The sequence below is a fragment of the Mizuhopecten yessoensis genome, unplaced genomic scaffold (assembly GCF_002113885.1).
Source record: "Mizuhopecten yessoensis strain PY_sf001 unplaced genomic scaffold, ASM211388v2 scaffold9369, whole genome shotgun sequence".
In the NCBI taxonomy this organism is placed as follows: domain Eukaryota; kingdom Metazoa; phylum Mollusca; class Bivalvia; order Pectinida; family Pectinidae; genus Mizuhopecten; species Mizuhopecten yessoensis.
This window is the reverse complement of record NW_018408013.1, coordinates 868,694-885,891: the sequence shown is the minus strand read 5'-3', so window position 1 is coordinate 885,891 and position 17,198 is coordinate 868,694. Positions and strand designations below refer to the sequence as shown.

At 35.1% G+C, this 17,198-nt stretch overlaps 1 protein-coding gene across 1 annotated transcript; it reads right to left on the bottom strand.

Moving 5' to 3' along the window:
* Positions 1-9,787: 9,787 nt before the first annotated feature.
* On the bottom strand, positions 9,788-14,473 carry LOC110457890 (excitatory amino acid transporter 1-like). The gene is made up of 7 exons (XM_021509345.1): positions 14,220-14,473; positions 13,598-13,640; positions 13,342-13,441; positions 12,468-12,618; positions 11,252-11,485; positions 10,515-10,709; positions 9,788-9,860 (listed from the first exon to the last, which is right to left on the bottom strand). Exons 1-7 carry the CDS (start codon positions 14,471-14,473, stop codon positions 9,788-9,790), a joined length of 1,050 nt encoding a protein of 349 aa, XP_021365020.1.
* Between the last annotated feature and the right edge of the window lie 2,725 nt (positions 14,474-17,198).

Sequence of the window (17,198 nt, the reverse complement as noted above, 5' to 3'; positions counted from 1 at the left end):
TTGATTTGTCAATTTACACAATCAGCGTGATGTTTTGAATAATAATTTAATAACTTTCATTCATAAAATAGCTTTAATCACGCAAACGTAAAATGGCCACAAATTTTGAACCTGTCTTGAAAACCTATTATGTATTAACTCATTAATTAGAGGGGCAAAAGTGAAAAACCGATGTATAGATATCCTTATTTTTTAAAGTCAGAAATCAGTTATAACATTTCTTGAGTAACAGTATCGGGGTCCAAAGAAAGCATCATGTCTAAACTTTAAAGACATTTATGGGATAATTAGTTATTAACAATATTCATAATTTGAAACCGTACAATTGACACTTTCATTTGTTCATCGGTCACTTTACTTGTTTACTTTACTTAATGTTTCCCTGCACTATGAAGTTGGCCGAGTTTATATATTGTTTTCGTTATTTTAGAAGACTGCTTTAACATAAGTGCCATACTATATACAACGTAGCAGTAAGCCGTACCTGTTAGTCTTTTAGGTCATTTCAAGCTCATGAGGGTGTGTACAATTGACTTGGTCACATAATTAATATTACTGATATGTGAAAGCGAAGGACTTGGCTAGGGTTTTGCTACAAGTCCTGTTAAGCTCATTTATAAATCTAGCGTCGTATAAAAGCAAAAACAAGTCGGCCATAAAAAGGGCACAGTTCTTCTGAAAATCCTGCCACTCAAATACATAAATATTGTGTCAACCAGGAACTCCATCATTATCACAATTTCATCCTTAGTATTTTATACACGCTATATCTTTCAGGAAAAATATCTTCCCAAGAATTGAGATACTAGAGTATTACACCTACTTTTTATAAAGAAAGAGTATGTTCAAATTAAAATTGGCAAAATTAAAACAAATTTCAGTTTATATAGCGTTCACAAAACAAATGTTATTAAATAAAGTATTTTTTTTTACCATTTGATAGCAAACGTACCGATACAAAAACGATAAGACAAAGAAAGGTCAAGGTCGAACTCATTGTGCACGATGCTTGTTGTGGTTGACGAATTAGCTGGTAAGACAGTTGAGGCATGGACAAACAAAACAGGTGAACGAGCGACAGGTATTGTTCGTACTCAGCTGGTGACAGTCATCAGCCTATGTACACATGTAAGTACTTCAAGAGGACATTACAGTTGTTGGCTTAAACTGTAACTCAGAAAATATAACCACTCTTAATAGTTAGTTTTTTTTAAGTCCTGGTATGTTGTTAAAAGACTGATACTCCCTAACCTGCTAAGTATCCATAAAAACACATTGGTACGAGTATGATCTGTCTCTGTTGTCATATATAGTTAAAAATAAGTTATGGTACATTTAAAACTTTAAACGAAACAATATCCTAATTGTTAAATTCAATATTGTACTCAATGTTTTCAGGTGTGCCAGACAAACAGAATTAATAACACTTTATTTTGACTGTTAACATAAACAACATGATCTGTTTAACACTAAGCTGTGTGATGAGTCTGGAGATTTCGATCATGAACTTTCTCCTTTTAAACAAGTTTAATCCCTGCTTCTACTACTTAGGGCGTTTACATGTCGTAGTTGATTCGATTTGCACGGACTTGCTCCGATTATCAGGATTTCCTTTTTTAGATGTTGGAAGCTGGCGGATCAACATATGATCTCGAGAAAAGCAAGTTGAAGAGGACAAGCGAAATTTTTATTTGCCGTCAGGATTTCAGTGTGATTGTTGAATATCGGACATGCTTTTGATCATGCTTATAAGCGCATTTGTGGTGTCGGTTCCGTTATTACCTAACCTTATTTATATTTAACATAGATTTATAGAGTGAGTTGGTCATTGAAGCAGAAGATGTTTTATGTCTTTAAACACCTCGGCCCGTATTCATGATACCGTTCTGATGCTCGAGCATGCAGTTGTGCTCAAACCTATTATTTTGCTCCAGTTATACATTAACAATGGAATCTTATTTTGTAAATGACTTGAAAACTTTTGAAGAGACTTAAACCCAATATTGTTTTCAATGTTTACATTTGACTTTTTGATCGTTTGACATGATTCACGTGAGTTACACAATCCATGCTTGAGCACGAGAACGGTTTCGTGAATAGGGGCCCTGGTCTTTTCTCTATGTACAGTGTAATGGTTCTCCAAGTAATGATTTAAATAGGATTTGCCCTAATTTCGTCAACTTTTTAGTTCGACGAACTGTTTTGTGCATACTTGGGTTTTTATTTCTTAATTGAATATGTACTACATTAGTCAAAAGTACTGAAATACTCATAACTACAACCTCTTTTAATGTTAAAATATGGGCTTCTACCTTATGTTGATAATGCATTGAACATAAAAGGAGCCATATTTTGTTATTTTATATCGTTTCAATTGTTAAAATGTTGAAGAATTATAAACATACATGACACTAAGTCTGAAGTATTTTCAAAATATATTACTGAGTTCGTGTCAGATATAGTCTTTTCTTCTGCAAATGGCATGATATCGTACACTTGGTTTGTATTCTCCTCGAGATAACAGCCTAAAATTAATCTTGTTTATTTTTCAATGAAACCCGTTATGTAAATCTGAGTCAAACTTAAGTAATGTCATGTACTCAAATAGAGACATGGGGTAGTGTCAACGGAATCACATGACGCACTGATGTTCAAACATCTCATATTACACAAAAATAAGGTAATTTACATTCAGATTATGATGGCGACCTGAAAATTCGTTCAACAAGAAGTCTGCAGTCATGAAATTGTCATATAAATTCTGAGATAGAGTGTTATCATTATTGTAAAAACGAGAACTGTAAGCCAAAGACTATCTTATACCCGCGCTTCTATATAAACCAAAACTGTAAGCTAAAGGCTAAAAAAGGCAAAGCATTGCAAAGCAATCCATAGACTCCCACCAGTAATGATTTCTCATTGAATTATGTAGGTCACTGACTGTGACATACTTCCTGTACTCCCTCCCAATGCCAAAACCAATGTTGTTAGCCCAGATGAACCAGTTTTGCTGAAATCGTCCTGGTAGTTAAGGAAGAGTTGTCAGGACAAAGATTTTAAACAAAGGGCCACAACTCCTTAAAAAGGATAGAAACGAAAAGAATAATATTCTGATGTGCGACATCAAGGGGTAATTACCATAACTGTAAACTTTCATTGAAATCGATGTAGTAGTTTAGAATGCAAACAAAGATTTTTTTCAACAAAGGGCCATAACTCCTCTTAAAAGGTAAGAATGAAAAAGTACTACTTAGATGCACAACGTCAGGGGGAATTACCATATCTGAAAACTTACATTGAAATTGGCACAGTAGATTAGGAGACATTTTTAGGACAAGTATTTTCAAAAAAGGGTCATTACTCATTAAACAAGAATTCCACGGAAGTGGATGTGTCGCCTGCGCAGGAAGCTGGGAGATTACGAAGAAATAGATACACTTTTCATTTCAAGAAATAAAGTTAAAAGTAAGCAATAATCATAGATTATGTTTTTGGATGGCATCATTTTGTTATATAATCTGTTATTCTGGGAAGAATACTCTGAGTTTTAAGGAACTTGCTATGGATACTCATTGTCTCAATTCCAAGTTTAATTTGTATGATTTGTCGGATGGTTTCCCATAAATAAATGAATAAACTTGGATTATGGTGTTACACAGCTAGTGTTGTCAATAACATTTGGAGTAAGACGGCATTTCAGAGGTATACACGATGGGTCAAGTGGTAGATCGAAGCCGTCCAGTATACAGTTTTAGTGAGGTTTCTATTGATAGTAACAGTGACCTTGACCTTTGACCTTCGGACCTGAAAAGCAATCCCAAGCAAGCACTTTTGGTAAGGAAGCTCTGCATGAAGTTTGAGTTTGATCGGCCCAAGGAAACTCAAGTTAGCCGACGCCGACATAGCAATACCTTTGTGTCACCAGCTTTTCGCAGGCGACACAAAAAGGGGTTGAAAAAATACTTGTATGCACAACAACAGGGGGAAGTTATCATATCTGAGCACTTCCGGTGAATTTGGCCACATAGTTTTGGAGGAGAAGGAAACTGTTTCTCCTTTTGTAATAATTAAAGGATTTTAACCAATTTTGTTCCAGAGCATCTTTAGACAAAGGGGACTCATGTTTGTATAAACAGAGGGTGTTGATGTTTTTCACACTTTTGACAAACAATTGTCAATATGAACTTCTACAAACCTTCTTGCATTAGGGACCGGCATCAAAGATGCCCAATGGTAATTACGTTGCCCGTCAGTCTGTCTATTCGTCAGCACTTTCATATCCGGAGATTATCTCGGACTCCAAAAGGCCGATATTTCAAACACTTCACATGGTGATACACTGTGGTATGTAGATGTGCAAAGGAGGTTTCACAATTTATTCAGGTCAAAGTCAAGGTCGCTGTCACTAAAAGAAGAACAGTGGGGCTTAACTGTCAAAAGTACATTGTATTACCCTCAAAAGGCAAGAATTTGGTAAACAGTGGACACCAGATCATTTTTCAGATAGAATACCAAACAATCATGAATTTTTCTTAATGTTTAACTTACAATAATGCAATTGCTTAACTGGTTTTAAAGATTTGAAATCACAGGTGGCATAGATAAATATAGCTATATCTCCTGTTCTTATGTAAAGAACGCCATTATCTATTTCTCAAAGCCCAAGATGCATTATCTATTTCTCAAGATGCATGGTCTATGCTGATTTTTCTTTTCTATGTTCTTAAATAGGGGTAATATATTCAGTCAAACAGCAGGACCCTTGCTGTCCTGTAAGTGTTCCCCCCCCCCCCTTTCCGGAAAGTAAAGTTAGAAAGATATTTGTTTTTCGAATAACGCATAACGAATAACTGTCCAACTTTACCTTGAGGTGTTGCACGTATGACTGCATGTACTAAGAAAACATGTTAATCTGAGGTCACGGATGAGGTCATCCTACTCAATGTCAACAAAGCTATTTTTCAGTGTGGTGAATGTATTTTCGCTATTCTTAATAAGTCATTTATAGTAGGTATATTCTATAAAAATTCACGTCAACTGTCCGTCTGTCTGTCTAAAGAATTCATACATTCATATATATGCCGCAAGGTTTTATTAGTAAAAAGGGAGTTATATTTACAGCCCTATACAAAAAGCAGGGCTAGTGAATTAGTGTTTGATGTGTTTTTTTTTTGTTATTTTGCATCAATGGTAGTTTCTTTTATCTACTGAACCTGATGAACTATACTATGTTTACAGTACCTACTATAGTTTATTTCTTTATCCTATTTTTATGCTATCAATTTATTATTTTTAATATTAAAATTTAATGGTTATATGACTTTATATTTCTACTTCAATAACCTTTATAATATTAATAATCTGAACCATCCAATCACTTCCGAGTCACTGACCCCCGAGTTCGTGAAAGTTATGTAGGATTGTTCTACTCTCAACAGGTAACGCCAAGTTTATTATAAAGGGAAATCGTTAGCTCTATTGCATAATCCGTATATGGTCTGGGGTAAGGGAGGCGGCGGGTCATTTCATTCTACTTGATATTGGAATTACACATTTGTTTGTTTACGGATCCTCAAATTTAATGTAAATAATGTTTGGCCATCGCTAGTGTCTCTCTGAATTTGTTATTGTTATTGAAAATATGAACTCTCTTTTAACTGATATAATTCTGGACTGCTATAGACCTATTCGTGCCACATAAAACAGTAACTATAAGACCTAATGATTGAATGACTAATGATATCAGACTCAAAATTAGACATAGAAATTGCAAGCATTCCAAAGCCAAGCTAAATAATATTCCAGCTTCCTGAGCAAAATTTAAAGCTATTCTGATCATTGAGGTATTTTTGTTATCACTACCTGAGTTTTCGGACGACACTAACCCTTCAAAACACATAGTCTAATTATCTCTGTTATTTTTCAAGGGTCTCCATATCATTTTTTTCATAATTCGTCCTAGTTTAATCAATTTTTAGTTCGAATTATGGTTTTGTTTACACGTCGTATTTGTTCTCATTGTTTATTAAAAGAAAACATGTGCTATGAATGATAAAGGGGTATCATAACAGGACGATCTGTGAAACGGTAACCTATTACATGAATAACACAATATAATGATACTTGTAATTTACTTTCAACATTGCGAGATGCCAAATACAATTATTACATCTGTATATATTTTACTGTACCGATACTTGAAATATTCACCCAAGCATCCATAGGTAGAATCACGCCACAAGTTGACATGTGATAAACCTCTCTCATGGAACTTTTTTTTTTTTAATCTTACGCCAAGTCTTTGAAGAAAACATGTCCATATCAAACAAAAGTGTGTTCCTCCTCGGCATCTCCAGGACATTCTGATGATGTACTCTTCACTTCTGGTTTGTCATTTGTCAGCATGGAAGAACTCAAATGGTCGACGATGCCGGCTCCAAAAGAATCTCCCGAAACGTTGATCATTACCCGAAATCGTTCATTGCATAAAGAAAAAGGTTCAATGTTTGGACAACAAAAAATAAGCATCCTTTATATATTTATACAGATACTTTATCATTCGTTGAAAGCCATCAACATTCCCATGTTATTAGGACGCTTTTACATCGTACATGATTTTTTTTCGCTCAAAAAACCCCGTTATTTTTATTTTTGTAGACATGCATAACTTAAAAAAAGTACAAAGACAACGTAATAAAATGAAAAGCAGTCATCACGTGCCTTTTTGATAAAAAAAGAAAAAATGAAGATACAGTATTTTTTTATAGTGATTGGCTATATTTTGTTCTAGAATGGTGTTTACATCTATATCAGTTAAGACAACCGCTATCTAATAGATATCTAAGGTGTAAATTTGAAACAATATAACGGGTTTAAAAGGCACAAGGACCACTCAGATAAATTGCAATACAGAATTTGAAATATTTTGTTTAAAACAGAGGAAATTTGCGATTATGCAGGAGGGCCATATTAGTCGCCTTTTGCGATACACATTCTTAGTTACTTCAAAGCTCCCTGAACAGAAAACAAGGAAGAAACCACCCCTCATTCTGCATGGCCACCGAATTACTTGCATCTTACAATCATGCAGTCGGATAAAGCCAACTTGCTATTTCCCTGGACCTGCGTAAGTTTTATTATATAAGAAGGATTGCTTACTCAAAGGTTAACGGCCTATATAATTTCTCTTCCGTGGTATGAATATCACAGCTTTATCAATTATGGATATTACTATATTAACATGTTGAAAGTTATGATACGGGAAGGGAGATACATCTCATAGCGATATAGAGAACTGGCAATCTCTACCCAGAGTTGTCCTCCCTTACACTCACTAACACCTCTTCCACCGTTTGAGTGCAAATAATCTTGGCAAAGTCTTTAAATTCTATTTTAGCTAAATCTATTATATTGAGTCATTCAATGTTTGACAAAATCAATTGATTAAATTCTTCACTTTCCTAAATATGTCACAGTGTGGTGACTTTCAACACAAAACAGATGGAATTATATTTGTATGTGCCATAGTGTAATATGGTACGGAAACCATGAAAGAGAGTGAAGTTTATGGACACTTTCTTAGTTTGTAACATGCCAGTGAATAAAAACATGTAACATTATGATAATAGGGCACGGTATGTAAGTTCTCAACATAAACAAAACCACTTTGTTAGCATATGTTGGATTCACGATTAACGTAAAAGATTTTATTATTTAAATTCGATAAACCTTTGTTTTTATTCCCATCAAACTTTATTATAAAGATCGGAGATTAAATATTTATATCTGCGCTTCATATTTTACAAACATATATTCAACGTAATATCTTAATATAATGAAGCAGTTTCCTTTGTGTTGTGCACACGCGACAATTAAGAAGGAAGCGAGAGTCTTTTTCCTTCAGGAACTACGACTCCCGAATCACATACTTAGATTGCTGTAGTTATATTCCTATGCTATCACAATTGTCTACTTTGCACGTCACGTGCGGGCAAACGATCACCACTTTCCACCGTGACGTTTCCCCCCACCCTCCACGCTGACTCAACGTTACGTCCACTTGTACAATGTTTCGAATACCTGGTACACACAAAAAGGCCATTACGAGTCTAACGTTGAAGTTTACTCATATATTGTGAAAGGTGCTGAAGAGTTCCATCTCGAGGTGTGTTTCATCCGAATATGGCATAGTTATATTCTATGTTCATTACTTTATATGTTCGTCGTCCTTAGGATACATGGTTTGGTGTTATTTTGTTTAGCATCCTATTAAGGACATTGACGGACGTGCCTCCATGTGTGCAATTTATGCGTGCTTGTGTGTGTGCGTGCGTGCGTGCCCGAGGCAGGGTTTGTGTGCCTGCGTGCCCAAGGCAGGGCTTGTGTGTATGCGTGCTCGAGGCAGGGCTTGTGATACCTTTTTGTTCTTTGTAAATAGTTCATACAAACTGCTAATCATGAAAAAGTTTGTTATGTTTTATCATTTCCAAAGTATGTATTTCACTGTTAAGCTTGTTTTTAAACTGTTCTTTGACCTTTTCGTCCCGTGACTGTTAATTGTTTTGCGTTATTTATGTGTTATGTTGTTAGACAGCCCTTTCCCTACCTTTTCACTCTCGATATTTGTAATGCAATTAAATTCCATTTCACCGTACACAATGGCTTTAATGAAGAAAAAATGTCCATCGTTAATGATATCCCCAAAATGGAGAATGTGCATGTCAGTTGATCAGAGAGACATATTTAAACAAGTCAGTTGAGAGACAGACATATGGAAACATGTCAGTTGATGAGACAGACATTTGTAAACATGTCAGTTGAAGAGACAGACATATGTAAACATGTCAGTTGATGAGACATATGTAAACATGTCAGTTGATGAGACAGACATATGTAAACATGTCAGTTGATGAGACAGACACTACATACGTAAACAGGAGTAGATGTACTTTCTTAACAAATCGTTATTGAAATACAAAGGAAACATATATAAATTATGAAGCAAAATTACATTACTTACAAAATCCAATCAAACGGAGCAGTGAGGAGGACTTGTTCTACAGGAAGTCCTACCGCCATGGCCGCCACGGTCACGACCATCCGTGCCTGGAATGGCTGCTGCCCATAAGGATACTCCTATGGCTGATATTCTAGCATAAGATATGACAAATATGGGGACAGTTTTGTGTGTTTCAAGGTTATGCTCCTGTTACTTACTTACGGTTTTGAAAGCTATAATTCAAGCTATCACCATAGACCTACCAATCCCATAACCCGAGTTCAGGGCTATAGTTAGCAATGTGATCTTTGTCGGTAAACAAATAAGTATCATGTTGCTTAATTAATGTATTCATACAGATTCTATCAATCGCTGGTATAACTACACCGTCCTGTTTACGATTTGTTAAACCAAAAAAAGCATTTAAATTTCTTTTCTACGCATGTAGCAACGTTAAAGTTAAGATGAATCAAGGTTTTAATGTTAAACTCGGTTTTTGTTAAATAACAAATCAATGCGCACTTTGTTTATTTCATTTCACAACCGAACTGTGAAAGTGTAATCTTCATTTAACCTTTTTGACAAATTGTGACTTAACTTCTGACATATTGATTGCTTAAAACTGTAACATACACATACGTTCCCTTCCTAAAGATAGGTCTTTTCTCAATGATTTGCCTGTGAATTATTGATTTTATGTTCTTATATAATTAACACTATGTCGAAGGATCAAGAAAAGTACATGAAACACATGACTACCGAAATTGCTTTTCAACTTAGGGATCCAGATCATATGGACTCACAGATTTCTGCAAATAAAATTCGCTCCTCGTGGTTTATGGGTGACATATCTTGTCCTATTCTGTCAACCATAAAAAACTAACTAAGAAGTAACAGACATTACTTAAAGTTGACTACTAGTATAATGTTTCGAGCAGAGGTGTCTATTATATTTGAGTTATGATTAATCAATCAAGATATTTTGTAACACAACATTGTATGTGCATTAGCGATTTCTGGACATTAAAACATTTTCTAATTCATCAAACCAAATGCAATGCAGGAAAATGGTGAAAAGAGAATGTGTACGATTTTGATTTTTTACAAATTGTTTGCATTATAAATCCAACAATACGCTAGCGAAATTATCATTCAGGTTATAGAAATAACCATCCGGAATGGCAAATTCGGCGTATTGATTCTCAACACCTCGAAACGTACCTTAAGTATCAAGTTCACTCCTTAAATGTGAGTATCAAACAATTTTATGAAAATGTATATCTCACTAAGTGCATTATCTGTAACCTATACAGATTTAACAAATCAATTGTCTGTATACTTTAGGCAGGTCATACTTAAAAACACCAAGTTTTATTCTTGGATTTATGTCCTATGTCGGTGTAAACATTAATGACACCAGCACATATAAAGAGTTGCAAATTTTCTCAGCCACTTATATTTGTCATTCAAAAATTAAGATATTATTCGACCTTGACAGCAGAACTTATGGACTTACCCGATCACAACATAGCGTGCAGGTTCCAAAACCAATCCAATACGATGGGAAATAAAAACAGCCATCATCGGAATATACAGCGCAGTACCGTCCATGTTGATGGTTGCCCCTATCGGAGCAATGAAATTGACAACACGGCTGTTGACCTTACTCTTCTTTATCAGGTTGTCCATCGTGAAGGGGAGAGCAGCCGCACTAGGACAGACACAAACCATAACACACAGTTTATAGTAGACACTTATTTTATATCAACAAACAACGTGATATTGTGATGTTTGTTATTGTTTAAAAAGAATTAAGGGATATTACCCTATTATTCTATCAAATATATCACAAAATAACTTCATAATACTACGATAGTCAGAAGTGAATTTGTTATCATTATCGTCTTGATCTGGTTTCATTTTTTTGTGTGTTTCACGTCTATGGTCAATTAAGGACGTGCCAGGTTATGGTGGTGGAGGAAAACCGGAGTTCCCGGAGAAAAACTACCGATTAAAGCCAGTACCTGGTGACTGCCCCACGTAGGTCTCGAACCCGCGACCCAGTGGTGGAGGGCTAATGGTAACAGAATGTTAGATGCCTTAACCATTTGGCCACTGTGGCCCATTCTCTTTGTCTTGTAACATCAGATAAAGCGGTCAAATGAATAAGCTTGCTTATAAAACGATGAAATGTTTGAATGATAAATTTCATATTCGATAGAATAAAGTTAATATCTTATTTGTAATGCATACCTTGAAGTCGATCCAAAGGCTGTCAGCAGCGCCTTGGACATATTCTTTATGAATATATAAGGATTTTTTCTGGTCACCAAGAAAAACATGAGCGGTACGGTACCAAACCCATGCAACAGAAGACAAAATATAACTGTAGGTATGAAGACAGCAAACTCGAGGAGGGCTTCCGTCGGCCTCTCGATCTGTACGACAGCAGCAGCTATTATGAACATCAATCCTACGGGGGCAAACCTTGAAATTAAAAATAATAGGAATTTATGTGTAATGAATAAATAATTGATGAAGTCGAAAGTCGTTTCGATGTAACACCACAAATAAAAAGTATGAAACCAGTGGAAAACAGAACCGTTCATCAATCACATTTATAGGAATAGGATGAAAAGGTTAGCTTTCCCCTCTTCGATATCTATTATCAGAAGTCGGAGAAGGTTTGCTATTTTACAGAGGACACCATATATGACAGTCGAAGTCAATTATCCATTTTTGCATGTCTGCGTCTTATAATTTCGCCTACATACTAGACGTATTCGCAAAATCATCAATCAGAATGTCTAAGATGTCCATATACACTGTATTTTCTTTGACTGTGTATTATCAATAGAACAACACTCACTCTGGCAAGTGTCTAGGGCATATTTTTACAACTTTCAACTGCATATATGTTGTTCACTCCGTGAAAACCGCAGACGTAACCTTTCATGTGTGTTGTTTAAATTATATTGCCCGTAAAATGCTAAATGGTTCTACTGGCATATGGTGCATTAGTATCAGAATGTATGAGACGCTTCAGCAAATGTTCTTGCATATTGAATGTTAACGTATTTAATTTGCCTATAAGGCCATTACACCCGGACTAAAACAAAAATTCTATTTACACTGTGCTCAAATAATCGTTTCAGCGTACTCACGGCAACATCGAATTATCTATTAAGGATGCAATGCCTTTTTATATTATTTCTGCCCGATATGTGATCTAAATTAATGAAGTAACATTGATATGGTATTGTTTAAATATGTCTCGTTATGCATCAACACATATTGTCAAACCGTTTTGAAGTAGTATGTTTTTTGCTAAGAATGTTTAAGAACAAAAAATGTGATTCGATAAAAAATAAGTGTAAAAATGTAGATAAATTGATATTTACGTTAAAGGAGGTTGGAAAATAATACTTTAAATTAATATCAGCATTACCATATAAATATTAAGATTAACCGCATCATGGCCTGGTATAGACATTGGAAGAAGTCCACGAGAGGTTTGGCTTTGTCCTCCATACTGGACAGAACACATCCGAGGAAGACGGACACTACAATTAATCCCAGCATGTTGGTACCGGGAACAGATGTAACGATCGGGACGTCAACTGGAATTTAAAAGTAGGATCAAATCAATTAGTTGTCCTTTATATAGTCATGCCTGTGGTATTATATATATTTATATTTAAGGCCAGCGCATCTTTGAGAATGTATTTAAACGGTAGTGTGTTGCATGACCTCATTAACTAATAAAAATATTCATTTCAATCCTAAAGGTTAAGTTAAAACACTAAAACAAAATTATTTTACTGTATCGTTCGATTTAAAATACATTTTAAACAAACTGGTTTAACAAATGACAGAACGATCACTTTGGTGAGAACACTCTCAAACGTTCTACTGTTACCAGTTTTGTCAGGCAGCAAATTCAGAAAGAAACACTTCGGACTTACATCATTTGTTGTGCAATATTAAATTCGTCATTGCTTAGCTTCCAAGGAAGTTTAATTATTACCGGTATGACTATTACTGTGGATACACTGACCCTAAATAAATGTTCATAACTAATTTAATTCATACTTATTAGCGACAACAAATCAGGAATTGCAATGCATTGGCAGGAAAGAGCTACCATAGAAAGCCCTTTCAGATTAACAAAGATTATAGCTAAAACAGTTTATCAAATTTTATTCACACTGTCCTACTTGGTTTTTCAAAAAGAACGAAAAATAATGAATCAGACTGATTACATTGAAGGTGTATAGGAGTTAACGGTCGAAAGAACAAACATTATCTGAGGAACACAATCAAGTGTGTAGAAATGTTCTTACCTGGCATATTTCTTCCAATAATATCCTCTGTGTTGTTAAAACCGAAAGATCCACTACCATTGACGATTTCCATATTGCTTGTAGAGAACACTGATTGTTTCTGAAATGAGGGTGACATATCAGCGACAGAAAATATCAAAATAATGGAATCCCACAATTTCTTTTACTTTTCTTTCTCTTTACTTTCTTTTGATAAATATGTTTAAAGCAGCGAAATATATGCTATTTTTCTGTTCTAGAATTCTTGACATTTTACCTTTGACAGTGTTGCTTCTACAATATTATCCGGAAAAGCATTCCTGAAAAAAGAATAAAACTGTTTTTCAACTTATTTCTAATTAGGAGCATTCTGTGACGTCATCTTTAAGAACTTCTTTCACTAGATATATCAAAATAAAATCAATCACGGTGATTTTATTCGTCGCATGGACACAACGTTTGAACAATTATGATGTAGATTTTGTATAATATTTTGAAGCTTAAATATGCCTTCAGTTAAACATGTATTCTCTTTGAAAAAAAGTTTTTATTGTTGTATTTGCAATGTCATTTTTTATGTTTATCAATATCATGACCCAAAAGAAATCACAGAGACACATCCAGTGCTTCCTACATTTTTGTTTTATGAAAATGTAAAGTGGCTAGTCCGAAAGTACATAACATTATAAAATTAATATGAATATGTTGTAGCTGCATAGCCCTGACGTAACTTTTATGACAATAAGCGACATATCTGATATGAGCGTTAAATGACATTTATATACACAGAGTGTGAATATGCGTGTATTACAGAAAAACTCTTGGTCAAGTAATATGTCAATAATTATCAAACCAACGATTTATTACAAACGCTCTTTTAAATTATATACTCATATTACCTTATCATATCCAGAAGTGAATCTAGTTGGTTCATGCCATCACCAAGGGTTATGGATTGTTTTGTTTCTTTGCCCATAGAAATAATATCAATCCCAACAGTGCCAGTGATGACAGCACACACTGTGGTTACCAGATAGTACACTAGTGCCCTCAGTCCGATACTACTGGAAGTCTTCATCGATAACGAGGCCAGGGACGAGATAATACTGGAGACAACAAGAGGCACAGACACCATCCGTAGAGTGTTGAGCATAATGTCCCCGGGAAACTTGAGATAGAAGATGTTTTTTTCTGTCCCATGGTGACCATGCTGTTCTTATTACACAGCCGAGTCCGATTCCGAATAACATTGACAGGAACATAAGTATAACAAGCAGGTTGCTCCGTATAAATTTCACAAATGTTTGACCTCTTTCACTTAAATTTCTTTCTCTAGCCATTTGGATTTTTTTAGCATGCACGTCTCCTGGAACGGATATAGAAAAATGAAGGACCAACCACATTGATATTTCACTGAAGTGTACTTCATGCAGATAATACGTTTCGGAAGGCTTGGCCAAATTTGATTATTGGTTATTGTGAACAAAAACATGAAGCATATAAATTGATATTTGTATCAAAAACATATAAACAATATTATCAAAAATACCTTATTTATCGCCATAACGGCTTTGCGTCAAAACATAAGACACCAACTGCGTGTCCTACGGCGCCAGGCTAATATCATGTGCAGGTTTGTGTGATGAATGCGTGTTGTGCTTTGTATTTGTTTGTTTTTGTTTTGTTTTTCGATGTCTAAAACTTTGTTTACCGCCATGCCATCTCATGTGAATGGTAGGAAATGCATGTGATGATAAGTGATCGTGGAGTCGTTAATAATCGCCAATTGTATTGTTATTTTAGACCGGCATGTGTTGCTCGCTGTATCTGTAACACCTGGTCATTTAACATCTACTGCTAACAGTATTAAAAATAACAAAATAGATAACGTCTCACTGTACAAATTCAAAACACCAGTTGTTGGATATATCATTGAGTATTTAAAAACAACAGATTGATAATATAACGTATGTAGCTTTTTACTATAACCTTTTACTTTTTAAGATATTATACATGTATTTAGACTTACATTGAACGTATCATCACTTTACAGGTACTATAGTAGTGTGCCCGCACAACGCATCAAAAATAGCGTGCGCACATCGTGCATACATCGTGCACACACCGTCCGCACATAGTGCGGAAAACTCTGACAAATATTGAGGAGCTAGATTGTTTCTAATTTTGTTTAATAAAACAGCTGTCATATATTTTACTCTCTTTCGGAAAGATAGCTGATTCAATTCACGAAACATGTCCTGGGATGGTGTAAGCATTGGTTTATGCTCCTCTGTTCATTACTTTGTTAATTCTCTCAGGATATGTTTTGCTACAATGTCCCCAAATAGTTAAACTATAATCTATTATAGGAGGAATATATGCGTTTACAAAAAGCAGTTTGACATCTTTGTCTAAATATTTATCTAATCTTCTGAGCAACGTCATGTATATCCTCACCTTAGCTTATCATTTGTTTGCGTTAAGTGTACTAGCGGATAAACTCATCAATGACGTTAGTTTAGCTGTAAATAAACCACCTTTAGTTTTCTCATTACACCGCTGTCTTAATGGTATGTATTGTAGCATATTAACCTACCTTTAGGTTGTCTTATTATACCGCTTCAATAACGTTTCTTGAGTTGACCAAACTCGAAGGCTCGACATACGCCGCAAACTCAATGGAAACACAATATAAAGTACACGCTTACTTGTTGATGTAACCGTCCACACAAAAAGGCGTGCTTTCCGTGTCATCAGATAATGCCGTATGGGTGGTATCGATTTATCAGTTGGTCATAGGCATTGTTCAGCTTTGCCAGGTGGTTCATGTATGCACGTTACGAACGAGGCTGCGTACTGCAAACCATGTTGTAAAATATAAAGACATTAATCGCGTAGTTTCTCTAAACAAAATCCATGTTCTATTTATCAAACATGCATACTGCGGATGACAGGCAGCGTTTCAATGGCGTCAATGTCAACGGTTTTGGGCTTATATTGGAGGGAAATATTTTAAACACAAACGGATTAAATTCCAGCCTGTCAAAGTGTATTTAAATCATATCGTACAGAACACAACAAGAGAATTCCTAAATGTCAGCAAAACTAGAATGTTCACTCAAATTCGATAACACTATATGACAAGACATGAACAAAGGAATTATTTACAAGGAGACTGTTGCAAAAGTGCAAAGGGAGTAAGATCATGTGTTCTGGTTATCAAACAGAATATGTTTGAGTTTCAGGTCCTTATCCATTTGTCACAGAAGACCACAATTTTGCTGGGTTCGTGACTTCATTTCTATTTTTGAATAGGTTAAAACCCGGCTGTCCACACATCAATGAGATTGTGAACAAGCTACGTAGTCAATATTTTGCCCTACTCCATTGTAACATTTCGGTACTGGAATCAATCCAATGAAATAGAAGACAAGGAAGAAACCATCCTCGTTTCAACCATTTTATACCATAGTATGTCACTAACTGGCCATGATTATGATAGATTGATAAAATGATTTGTAACCTTTAAAGAGCAAGACGTGCCAAGAACGAGGTTAGAAAGTGTTTTATGGACTTATATTTGATATGTGTGAAAGCTAGTATGAAACTGCAACGTTTTTGATAAATCATAGCGGTGCTTTTTGACATACTCAATTTTTCAATTGTTATTCAGTGGTAATTTTCTAACAGTCATCGAGTGTCCATTTACAGCATTGCTGAAAATATCATCTACTACAACATAGACTAGTTATATTATACAGAATAGTGGTCCACATACTCAATGCAATATAGATGATCACATGTATATTGCTATATTATTCATTCGTGGTTGCCACTGCATATCAATCCATTACCCCCTCCCCTATTCCATTACCCCC

Bases quoted from the DNA above. Each gene is read 5' to 3' on its own strand.
- LOC110457890 (XM_021509345.1), bottom strand. From the start codon at position 14,473: ATGCTCAACACTCTACGGATGGTGTCTGTGCCTCTTGTTGTCTCCAGT. The intron at 13,641-14,219 runs GTAATATGAGTA...TTCTTTTTTCAG, and splicing joins TCACTTCTGGATATGATAAG to GAATGCTTTTCCGGATAATA. The intron at 11,486-12,467 runs GTTAATCTTAAT...TTTAATTTCAAG, and splicing joins CTATACCAGGCCATGATGCG to GTTTGCCCCCGTAGGATTGA.